Source organism: Nesoenas mayeri (genome assembly GCF_963082525.1).
Source record: "Nesoenas mayeri genome assembly, chromosome: 2".
In the NCBI taxonomy this organism is placed as follows: domain Eukaryota; kingdom Metazoa; phylum Chordata; class Aves; order Columbiformes; family Columbidae; genus Nesoenas; species Nesoenas mayeri.
In genome coordinates, this window is record NC_137543.1 from 29,163,514 (window position 1) to 29,176,651 (window position 13,138).

Genomic DNA, 13,138 nt, shown 5'->3' on the forward strand with positions numbered 1-13,138 from the left:
ATCCAGTAAGTGTGGGACAAAGTTAATTTTTTGCAGTGAAAGCTGATACTGTCTCTGTATTTTGTAAAGACTGAGATATGTCACTGTGGTAAGGTAGCTCAAAACATACCAGGTCTATTAGCCCCGCAGAAGGTTGAGGAAGAAGACTAATTCAGAGATTCAGACTGCCTTCTAAGTGGCAGCACTGAACAAGTCAGCCTTGACAATGAGAAGGAGGCTTTGGGAACATGCAGCAGCAGAATCCCAGGCCAAGTAACTGGGTTTTCACAGCAGATGTGAAGACAACAGTTTTTTATTTCAGCATCCAAGTCCTTTTGTGAACCTTGTCCAAGAACACACAGAGAACACCCAGGAAAAAAGCTTAGTGTGTCTCAACTTAACTAAATTCCTAGGAGAATGCTGCAGCCATCAAACCATCCTTATCATTCTCAACAACAAGCATCTACAGTTTCTAATCCTGTTTGATTTTTTTAAGGGTGAAAATAAGAAAACAGATGAACCACAGAAAGCAGAGGCCAATAAGAAAGAAGAACCTGTAGCAAAGCAACAAGGTCAGTAATAAGCTATTTATGAGTATTCAAAGATTATCTGGGCAAAATATAAGTACACTATATAGGGTTGTAAATAATATCGTTCTCCCAAATGCTCTGCCAGGTGCTGATCTTATTTTTTATTTATAGAGAAGTTAAGAACTCTGAATTCCCATTGACCTCAAACCAATGATTTGCTACAGAAATACGAGCACTATCCAACAATAATAAAAGGTTACAGGCTTTCAAGCACGCAGCCCCTTCATGAACTTGTCCGCTTTAATCAGCTAGTCTAACAAAATCTATTTCCTCTTTATTTCCTCTTAGCCTACACTGACTTCTTAGAAACCTTACTTTAAAATAAGGGTATTTAGTAGCTCAAGAAAGAAAATTGCATATGCATAATGGATCTTTTGTGTATATTTCTCATGTGTATTAAAAAACTACAAAGATGAGACAGAGTTTAAACTATCTGACATTCAAATCTTTTGTATAACACCCATTCAAAACTTTTTCAAAAAAAGCAAACAAACAAATAATATTGGAAAAAAAAAAAAAAAAAGAAGAAGCAAGCAATGCCATTAAAAATTATTTGCTACCACCATTCAGAAGAATTCAGAAGACATCCAGGACTAGAACATAGGAGCATAGAGCTCAGGGCAGTACTACAAGCCAAATATTTGCCTAAGCAGCTGGTTGCTGAATACAGTGGCAGCTGGTCATGGCTATTCTGTCCACCTTCCAGTAGCCAACCTGTTTTGCTTATAACATAGCCAGAATGATGGCTGCAGGAATTACCAAAATAGAGGCTCAGGATGGGTGAAGTAGTAACTATTGCTGCCCATATCCCCTTTTCTCTCTCTCACAGCATCAGTAGTGCAGCTTTCTTCCATCCTCCAGCACCAGACAAAACTACCAGGCTCAGTTTTCCTGTCATCTCATGCTTTTTCTTCAAGAGAACAATTCAGGCTCATTCCACTTGAACAACAAAGCAAAGACTGAGAAATCTTCAGTTTCCTGTGATAAAGATGATTTAAGTAGAGAGGAGCAACTGGAATAAAAAAGACTACAAGGAAACTTGCATAATCCTTGTGCTTTGTGTACTCTAGCAAGTATCACAATTCTTTTCCTCATATAATGAAACTTTAAACAAAGAACATTTAATGTAACTATCTATATAATGGATGTAGCACTAAATAAGGGAAAACTAAATCTGACATGAATTAAGCAATAAGCCAACAATGGGAAAAAAAATCTGATGTTTCATGGCTTTTTAGCAATATTAAATCACAGATACTATCGCTCAACAGAATGAAGTATCATTATAGAAAATTTGTTTGTTTCCATCCAAAATCTGAAGTAATTTTACAAATTAATGTAATTCATGAATCTGTATTTTGGAATACTAAACTACTTTTTTTTATCCTTTCTGAAATATTTTAAAAAATGGTGTTATAGAAGGAACTACCTCATCAATGACTTTAGGAAAATATAGTAAGATAGTTAGTCTCCATTTTTGTTCGGGTTTTTTTTTAAATCTGTAGTTTTCTGGAAGGTGCTTCAAGTCTCATTTACAAACAGTCACAAGACAGTTCCTCCTTTTGCATGTGAGTATTAAGGATTTAGATAGACAACAGTTATACAAGCCAGAGACCTCACACAGACATGACACCTCAGGAGAAGCTTATGAATTCCAGCACCCTGTACCTAAAGCCCTCACCATCTGAACTGAACAAGTAACTCCATGATCTCTGGGTGGAAAAGTGAGGCTGGCCTCAAGCTGTTCACAAGAAGGTCTAGAGGAAGACTCCTGCAAAACTTGGTGAACTGTATATCAGACCTAAAACCATGTGGACAGCTGCTAGAAGAAGAAAATAAGAATATCTGTGGTAAGCAAAGAACAAGAGACAAGAGAAAGCGTTTTGCACTGTGTGTACAAATTCAGAGAGAATTATTAGAAGCATGACCAGGGCTCAACCAATGCTAGTTGAGGGAGATCAGTTAAATGGAAAAGTTAAAACTACTTAGAGAAAATCCTTTCCAAGATCTCTTATTAGTTTCTCTGGTATAACCAAAATAAAATAGACCAGTAAAACCTCCAATCACAGTCCCATTTTGCAGCTCCATAGTCTTGAAACATAAACCAATAGACTGAGTTGATCTTGTCTTCACACCTTTCTTCTCACGTGTCCAAATCCAGCCATCACCTTCTCCCTTTCTCCTAGCACTTCACAAGGCAGCACAACATTCCCAGCACAGATGAGAACTCAGCAGGAGGCAAAATTGGAGCTTGTTTTAGTAAAACTTTGTCATGTACATTCCTCAGCAACACCTGGTACTTTTGGCTTCTTTGTAGGCTACTCATTGCTTCATCTCCACCTCCTCAGTTGCCCTCTCTCTCACTAGCTTGCTTTGTGATTAATTCTCTGCATAATTAGTTCACCCTCTAATTAGTTCTCTGTGTTTAGTCAGTTTGTTCCATAATGGATTCATTTTTTTAAATTATTTTTTCCTGCATTTCTTTATATACTTAACCAAGTGTGATTCACCTTATTACAGGTCTCTGTGATATTGAATCAAATTGCTACAGTTTCTTTGCATATTTATCATCTCCTGTAACTGGCTGGCTATATAAATGCTTCATTTGTTTTACACACTATTGTTCAATGGCTCTGTTGGTGGTTCTGCTATTTAGAAGGCAACATCCAGCCTCTACCTACTAGCTAGTGTCTGCATTATCATTCTCTGTATCACAATACCTTTCATGCTCCTAGCAGATCCTTCCAGTATGATCCTCTTTGAGTCATCTTTCTTCGACTTTCTCTAAACACTCTCAGCACCACACTGAAGCACTATTCTTCTGAAGTCTGTCCTCAACTCCTTCTCATTTTTCCCTCACTAAAAACTGGCCTGTTTCCAATATTCTGGTTTTTTTGTTTTCCTATTTCTACTAAATCAACAAGTGCCTCAATGATATTTTCCAGATTCACAGACATGTTTATACATCTTTTACTAAAGTCCATATTGATATATTTTTGTTCCTGGTAGTACCTGAGTGAGAAAGCTAGACTGAAACTATCATAGGTACTTCTGCACATGCTACATTTGCCCCTCTGGATCATAAAGTAGATGGAACCTCCCATCTGGCAGATTACTATATTAATTTTCAGTGCTATTTAGTATCTTCAGAGTCTAGATGCTTTGGAAAGTACCCAGAGGATATATAAAAGATTATATACCTGGCCATTATTAAATGCAAGTGCAATTCTATAGCGCATGAGATTTTGGTACTTTTGACAGAGTCAGGAAATCTATATTGTAAGTGAGAAGCCCAGACAGTCACAGAATCACAGAATCACAGAATGTTAGGGATTGGAAGGGACCTCGAAAGATCATCTAATCCAATCTCCCCACTGGAGCAGTCAGTATTAAAAAAAAAAAATCAGCATCCCTGAACACATAGCACCTCAACAGAAGGGGTGCTCAAAAGTCATTTCAGTCCACTCCAGCCTCTCTCCTAGTGAGTACTCTAGTGTTTAGGTACTCAAGGAACATTCACTTTTCCACTAAATGTGGAAAAGAAGCTGATGATAGCTGCCACCTTTCACATGATAGCGTAACTGGTTTACCTCCACACTTTCGTAATAAGAGAGCTCAAATCCATAACTCTTACACTGCAGTAGAGTTCCCTAATTAATCAAATAAAGTCTGGACTAGAGAGATGTGAGAAAAAATTCTGTGGCCTTCCTAATTGCTGGGTGATCATTCAGAACAGAAAAAACCTGTGAATTCTGAAAGCAGAGAGTACAACATGGAGCCTGGAACTAACCTGGAAGTTAATTGAAACACTAATCTTTTAGGAGGAATGAAGAACTTTGATTTCAGTATGTATTTATGTTACAACTTTGTTTAATCTTCTAAAAAAGGAAAATATAATTCTCATAACAGATAGTTAACCTTATCACAAATAAAAAGGCCCAGAGCCAAGATTTCATCTTCTGAGAGGAAAGCTTTGATCAATAGCTGCTATACAAAAGATGGTCACTCCCTCTTCCTGTAGATAGAAATAAAGCAGATGTATTTATTGAGGGCACCAAAATCCTGTTGCCATGAAACTCCAGCTAATTTCTGCTAATTAAGCATCAACTTACTGTAGATGGACTACAATCAAGTTTTAAGCCCCTGAGAAGGGAGGTTTGAATTAAATGTGAAATTTCACAGCTAAAACCTGCTTTTGGCCTGTTATGAATCTGACTTTTAAGCTGCTTTGCAAAACCTATCCCCTAGCACCTCAAAATCCAGTGTTAAATAACTAGTTTGTATTTCAAAAAGTACAAATCAAGTACAGCATTTTGATATAATATACTGCAGCTCTATGAACCACACCTGTCAATGCAAAGAGACTTTAAAATAATAATCTTATTCCTTGTTTTCTTATCCTTTACACTCTTCACTGGAACCCAGTCAACAGGCAGCTATTATTCCCATAAAATGTATTTTTTAAAGATTACCAAGAACTTGAATATGTTTAATCAGCTTGTTAACACTACTGCTGAGGTGAAGATTTTTAATTCATTTCAGATCTTCATTTTTCTCATGAGTGACAGGGCTAAATACCAGGAAAATAAACCCAGCTTCTTCATACAATCTTTATTTCTTTACATGGAAAACAAACTTTTATAATACTTTTGTTAGCCACTGAAGTTGAGAGTTAACTTACTTCAAATGTAACTTACTTTTCAATTTAACTTACTTTCTGAACTGTTTTTCCCTGCATGAAGCATTTGTAAAGAAAAAAAAATGCATGTGAAGTCACAAAGGTATGTATTCTATAATGTCAGAGCTCTTCTATGTCCATGGGATTCCTGTGTGTTTCTTTTTCTTGACATCTTCACAATTCTATATTTATTATGACACTATTGAGATAATATAGTATTTTTAAGCATCAGTTTATTTTAACATGCCTATATTTTTTGTAAAAGTCACTAAGAAGTTAGCAGTAGAATTAAGTATTTGACAATATATTTAATTAATATAAAATACACACTATACTAGGTTGTTGTGATGGAATTGGTGCTTCCACCAAAGAAAAATATACAAGCGAGTCAAGGTTTTGTAAATGGTCCTGTAAAACAATATATTGTTGATTCAGTATGAATCGAGACTATATCAGATGAGACCAAGTTGTGCTAAGACGTGCTTTTGTACAACCAAAATAATAAGCCCAGGGAAATCTTTGCTTTTTATATGAGGACCACAAGTAACTGCTAGGTATTAAAATTTCTAACTTCACATACACCCAACTAGTCCAGAAAGGGAGGGGAAGCATAGATAAGATAATGGTCAGACTTGTTAGTGCAGGGCAATGGAGCTGGCTGGGAATTCTGGGGCAGAAAGCCTTCCCTTTCTGAAGTATGGCAAAGCAAAAGTACTTTTTCTGTTCTGTTCTCAGAAATACATTTAACTGCTACTATGTAGCTGCTGACATTTATTCATATCTTTATCACTAAAAACTAATCTTTTATTTGACATTTTTGTTCTCTTCATTTGTTGCAATAGGGATAATACATTTGTGAAGCTAAAGGCCAGTATTACAGCTATGGAATGATCCAAGAAACAGAAATTTTAAAGCCAGCCTAGTAACTGAGGGATTTATGTTTTATTACTTTCTGGAAGAAACTCTCTTCAGATTGGCTAGCTGCTCCTGAGGCACACCTTCTGATACTGAATAACCAGAAAGGTCGATGGTCTCCACAGCACAAAATGCTTTGTTTTCTGTGCCTAAGCCTCCCACTGCCATTTGCATGGATAGAAGCAGAGGTCAGAGAGGAGAAAAGAGCCTGCTTGCTCAGATCTAGAATACTTAGACACCAGTGGGATGCATTCCGCAACTCCCACTACTAATATGTTGGTGGCTTTACCTAGTTACATTCCAAGATAATGTGGAAGAAAATCATTTAGGAAAACTCAGATCCCTTATTTTGTTCAGTAAGAGTGGATGTCTGTTTCGAAATTTACTTTAGATGTTGGTGCCTTAGCATAATTTTGCCTCCTTTTTATCACTCATATTTTCTTTACCATGACCAAAATAATGTAAAAACAATAGAAGATTTATTTATTGTCCTGTAAGCCTTGCCATCTACCTGATGAGTCATTATTTATTCTTGAAACTAATTGTTGCATCCTAAATGCTCCCTCAAACGACTACCACCTTGTTCTTAAAGGCTTTTCTTTGGAGCTGGTCTCATAAGTCAGAGGGGTATGAGCGAGATTTAAGGAGTAAAGAGTGACTAGTTTTTTTTAAAACATGACTACACACACAGCCCTCACAATTTCACACAGACAGAAACAACTAAAGCTTGACACACAGCTGGCAGTAGTGCTAGGCTGTGATATCCTAATCAAAATGAAAATAATCCCGGTGCTGCTTCTGGAGATTTATGAACTCTAAAACCCTGTGAAGTTTGGAATATTTGTGGGATTACAGTATTTTCCATCAGTCTGAGTCCAGTCAGCATTTAACAATTGTTGTGGGTTCAGACTTCAGACTGAGTACCTTGAGAGTATCTAGCAGACTGAGAAACCATTATCCTTCTGCAATGGGATGCTTATGTGTAAGCACTGTATGTTTTTTTACTTTTTGGTCTTCCCTTCCCATACACATGTTGTCACTTCAGAGATTGATTGTTTTATTCATGAGCGTGTTACTCTAAATAGTGTGTCTACATGGGCATTTTATTTCAAATTAAGAATGCTGTTCTGAAACAGATCTCCTGATTTTGCCCTACTGTGTTCTGTTTTTTCACCAAAAAAACTCTAGGAATGCATGACTGAATTCCTTTAGAATAAAACTAAACCAAAAGAAGCACTCTATGAGTAAACCTATTTTACTCAAGCTGGTGACAGTCATTCCTTTCAGAGGATCCCAGTAGACCTGGTTTGAAGTACAGCTGCCTCAAACAGCTATAGCTTGGGTGCCAGGCCTACAGCACCATTTCATTCTTCTAATTGTTCCTATCGGTTTCTATCCTCTGCTACTACAGATATAACATGGCATAATTACTGCAACAAAGAAAATTCCCAAAGTGAAATCATTACAGAAATGTTGAGATTAGCCTTGCTTTCAGTCTTAGGTACACGACTTTTTGGTTGGAGGGGTCAGGGCAGGGAGAACTGGGAAACTACAAACCATGAATTCAGAAGGAAGAAGAAACCACAGCAAGTGCTGAAATTTTTGGCTCTTGTAGCTTCTTTTCTACATCACGTCATGTTGACCACAAAACCACGGGAGGATGACTGTGTGCCAAGGAAAGCACAGAGTCAATAGCATCATTTCTAGAGATCCCCTGGGGAAAGGGTTAAAGAGAATTTTGAGAGATTAAGGTTCAGTAGCAAGAACAAAAAATTAGTCAGTTATAAATAGGTCCAAAACCCTTTTATTTTCTGTAACTGTAGTTCCTCTGTGATTTTCTTGCAAAGAATGTCTATGGAATACATAGGAGAAATAAATCTTCTTTCACTCTGACAATGTATATACTGTGCTAGAAGTCTGAACCATTTTAAAATTCCTCCTTCTTAAAAAAAAAAAAAAAAAAAAGAACGAAACTCCCAGAAAAGCATTTTGAACCACTGTAATCAAATGGTAAGAAACCTTTTCATCCTTCCTTTAATTTTCCTGGAGACAGGGACAGTAACAGTCTTCTTTGGAGAATGTGTGCTATTCTGTAACTTGAAAATTCCCTGGCAGATCCTTCAGGTAAGATTAAAAATTCCCCAGTGTTACATTTTCAACAGACTTTTCCTCAAGATAGTACTGCAATACTAACTGCTGCAGAAAGGAAACGATAACGTGCATTTCCACTAAGTGAGAAAGATACTGTTATCAATGTAAGCCATAAATCCAAACAAATTACAGTTTTAAATGGAATTCCTCACAAAAATCTTCCCAGCTTACAGGTGATAAGTAACACAAATCCTGCAGACTCTCTCTTCGTACTCAGTAGTGCTACATTATTCCAAGTGACCGTTTGAAAATTAACCCCTAAGCTTGCTAAGGCAAAACCCAGTTGACCAGCACATTGGGGAACACGGATCTCTTTGACTTCTCTTCAGTTCCTTCTCTGACTCTGGCTCGAGTATTTTTGGCATCCACAGATACCGCTGTTGAAGTCTTGTATTTGATTATCTTTAAGAAAATAATTCCTGCAAGAATAGCAGGGATCACACAGGGCATTCTTGTTTCTTAAACTAAATGCTAAGAAAAACCACTAGAAATGGTCCACTGGTCCTGTAATAAATTGTCCATCCAGTAAAATTCTGAAAGCTCAAGAAACATTGTGTATGTTCTTAATAGACACCTGGGAGAAAATGTGATCCCAAAGCAGAATAAGTGGTGGTAGGAAGATAGTCTGGTTTATCAAGTGCTGTAAACAAACCTAGCCACTGTCCCACACTAGGTTTTGTTTAAATGTCATTTCAAGCAAACACCTTCCAGCTGAACAGCTATAGAGTTTACTGTTGTAACTGCTTTTATCTCCCTGAAATGAATAACAGCTCTATAAATATGGAGATCAACTATCAGAAAACTTTTCTTACACTATCTATCCAAAATACTCCAGGTTTGATTTTCTTTGAGTTGTCTTGAAATTAAAATGCAGCATATATAACAGAGTCCTGATTTATTTCATATGATGTTTTGCTGCCAAGCTCTTCCTCTATAATCATATTACTTAAAGTATTTATGAAGGATGAGTTTGTTCCTCCTTTATGCAAAGTGTCAGACTGATGTGAGAGCTTTCAAATTATTTTTCAGCATGAAAATTTAAAATAAAGATATAGGACTAATTGTAAAAATTAAACACATGAGGCCACTTAAATGGCAAGAGAGTATACAATTTGCATATATTTATTTTCCAAACTCTACAAGCTTCCCACTTAAACTTGTTTTAAAAAACTGAAAAAAAAAAAATAGACAAGCCAAATTCTACACACTCATATACTTATTGCTATATTGCAATCATAATTTACTCAGCAACAAACAGGACTGTCATGGCAGCTGAAGCAACAAGATTTAAAGCAATTCAAACACTGGAGCATGAATGATGTCATTAGAATTTGCTATGCTCAAGCAAATAAGTAACTCTTCATTTTTCTTCCTGTATTGCACAAGGCATTTTTGGACAGATCTCTCTGTCCTCCATGTATTTTTTTAAAATAAGCACACACTAAAATTTTATCATACTGCATGAGTTCTTGTTGCTTATACATAGGGAAGAACTCTGTATTGACCATTCTTGAGCTGGTTACAGATGCATCTAGTTTAAAAACTACAAATAAGTTTTATATTGTAAAAGGTATGCTAATTATAAACATGTTCTATACAGCCAGCATTGAAGTAGATTTATGCAGGAAATTCTTGAAAGTCAGGTGCCAGAATCAGTGTCATGTAGTGCTTGTTCACTGAAGAAATAATGGCAGCCAAGTCGTAATTCCTCCAAAAGTATCATCATAATTCTTTAAAAATTAGTATTAAAAAATTAAAAACTTTTTTCTAGATACAGTACCAGCGAAAGCACCTGAGCCTTCAAAAACTGAAAAATCAACTGAACCAGCTAACACAACTCAGCAGGAACAGCATCAACTTGATGGAAAAGAAGATGCTAAGTGAGTAAATTCAATTTTAAAATGTGAGGCTTTTTTCCTGACATCCTGACTTAACATCTCTGTGTGGCATATTTCAGTTCTTTAAAAGTCCTTCTTGTCCTTTAAGGATCTAAAGAGCTTTATTTCAATTCTAAGGCAACCATATCTGTGAGGCATTCATTTTGTATGTGCTTTTGATAGTTTGTTGTGTATGTCATCCTAAATTGCAGGAATGAGGAGAAGGATTTGCTCAACTACACTTATATACCAATTCTAACAATGATGCTGCTCAGTTACTATTACTCTACCTCAGCAAAGGAGTGAGTTCTGTGATGTTGCCCTGAATTACTGGAATGTTTTTCACATCATTCTGGCTTAAAAGCTTTTTTCCCTGCACATTTTTTTGCTGAGTTATGTCATTAAATAAGCACTGGTCTCCACAACCAGAGGATTAGGACTGTCTCTTCCTGAGAAGTGAGAAATAAATTGAATGGTAATGGTGCTTCAGGGGAAAATCTATGGTCATTTAACCTTTGGAAAAAGCTTAGGTAGCTGTTTGTTTTGACTGTGTAATATAAATAAATATGAAGTCTAGCAAACAATAATCTTGGAAGAGTATACATTAATTATAGAGGCATAGATCCATATAATCATAGAATTCTTTAAGGGTCATCTAGTCTAAATCCTCTGCCATAAGCAGAGACATCTTCAACTAGATCAGGTTGCTCAGAGTCCCGTCCAGCCTGGCCTTGAATGTCTCCAGGGATAGGGCACCTACCACCTCTATGGGCAACGCGTGCCTGTGTTTCACCACGCTCATTGTAAAAAGTTTCATCCTCATGTCCAGTCTAAATCTCCCCCTTTCAGTTAAAAACCATTATGCCTTGTCCTATCACAACCGGCCCTGCTAAAAAGTCTGTCCCCATCTTTCTTATAAATTCCCTTTAAATATTGGAAGGCCACAATAAGGTCTCCTCAGAGCCTTCTCTTGTCCAGGCTGACCAACCCCAACTCTCTCAGCCTGTTCTCACAGCAGAGGTGTTCCAACCCTCTGATGATTTTTATGGCCTCCTCTGGACCTCCTTCACAGGTCCATGTCCTTCTTATGTTGAAGGACCCGGAGCTAGATGCAGGACTCCAGGTGGCAGAGTAGAGGGACAGAATCGCCTCCTCTGACCTGCTGGCCACACTTCTCCTGATGCAACTTGTAATATGGTTGGCTTTCTTAGCCACAAGTTCACATTGCCAGCTCATAGCTAATTTTTCATCCACCAGTATCTCACCAGAGCAGAGGGGCAAAATCATCTCCCTCCACCTGCTGGTCACACTCCTTTTGATGCAGCCCAGGGTAAAATTTGCCTTCTGGGCTGCAAGCGCATGTTGCGAGCTCATGTTCAGTCTTTCATTCACCAGTATCCTCAAGTCCTTCTTGGCAGGGCTGCTCTCAATCCCTTCATCCCCTAGCCTACATTGATACCAGTGGCTGGTCCAACCCAGGTGCAGGACCTTGCACTTGGCCTTGCTGAACCTCATGAGTTTTGCATAGGCCTACTTCTTGAGCTTGTCCAGGTCCCTTTGGATGGCCTTGGTGTGATCCACAAGCTTGCTGATGTCACTGCTGATGTCTGTGTCACTGAAGAAGACATTAAGCAGTTTCATATAACAGCTCCAGCTGTAAGGCTGCTTCAGACACAATGAGGTCAAAACTCTTGCTAAGAGAAGGACAAATTTAGAGGCTAGACCCAGCTTCAAGAACACACTGTGGATTCATATTCAATTTGTTGTCCATCAGAACCCCCAGATCCTTTTGTGCAAAGCTGCTTTCTAGTCAGCTCCAAGCCTTTGCTCTTGCATGGGGTTTTTCCATTCCAGGTGTGGAAACTTGCATTTACCTTTGCTAAGCTTCGTGTTCCCCCAGCCTGCTGAGAACCCTCTGAGTGGAAAATAATGGATACACTCAGTCCAGAACAGGATAAAAGCTCCTCCTGCTTGCTTTTGCCTTCTATTATTTCCATTATCCTGATGACATAAAGCAAAAGTCTTCCCCTGACATGGTGTTATTTAATTTATAGAGAAGATTATCTGTTTCCTCTCCTTCACCAAGACAGACTTTGTACTGCAGTGACAAGGAATAATCAAGCAAAATACTAATGCATATGCCTCTATAAAATAATATGTGCATTTAAAAACAACTCTGACAAGACTGACTAGAAATGTTATTTATAACTTGGTAATTTGAATGTGAATCAGTAGGTCAACAATGTAAAGTTAGATAAAGCATCTCTTTTTATGTCATTGAAGGATATGTTATTAGACGCTTACAGTTCCACTGGTAAATCCCATAACCATGGTTAGCTTAATTACAATATGTTTATGAAACAAAGGGGTACATTACTTATTAGTAGAAGACAAACTCTGTCTGTTAAAAGGAAATTCAAAATGTTTATGTTAAGCATTCTCTTCTCAGAGTTGTTCTGACTCACTGTCATGTGTGCACCCAGATATATCTAGTCAGTCTAATTTGAGCAACAGCTTCTTAAAACACAGTAAGACACTGGTAAATTCTACTGGCAAAACAAGTTACCCACTAAATTCTGCAGTAGAGCTTGGAAGGCATGGTGCTGGTGTCATTGCATCGGTATGAAACTAAACTAAACAGATCTATCATATGACTTTAAGAGCTGGAGGGACACCCATTTTGAAAATCTGCCTTTGAGAGAATATAATCCATTGCCTCTGAAGACTCATGGGAGTTTATTCAGATACCGTCCTTGATCAAGGTCACTACCTTATTGAGTCTATGTGTTCAGGTTTACTCACTAGAATATTTTTAAGGGAATCAACTGCCTTTGTCACATGAGAAAAGCCACATAAATGTATATGAATACTGAGAATTTGAGTCAAATAGATATACGTAGTCTAGAAAAATAGCAGTAAATGAAACATAATTAAATCACTCTCTACCA

General features: G+C 37.4%; 1 protein-coding gene across 1 annotated transcript in view; it reads left to right on the plus strand.

The window, feature by feature from the left end:
* CNGB3 (cyclic nucleotide gated channel subunit beta 3) overlaps positions 1 to 13,138 on the plus strand; it is a gene marked incomplete at both ends in the record, with an annotated part of 101,374 nt that overhangs the window by 40,413 nt on the left and 47,823 nt on the right. Inside the window, 2 exons of the mRNA XM_080364120.1 lie at positions 9,800 to 9,883; positions 10,085 to 10,193. Of these exons, the coding sequence (XP_080220246.1) occupies positions 9,800 to 9,883; positions 10,085 to 10,193 (193 nt within the window). The remainder of the gene's footprint in view (positions 1 to 9,799; positions 9,884 to 10,084; positions 10,194 to 13,138) is intronic.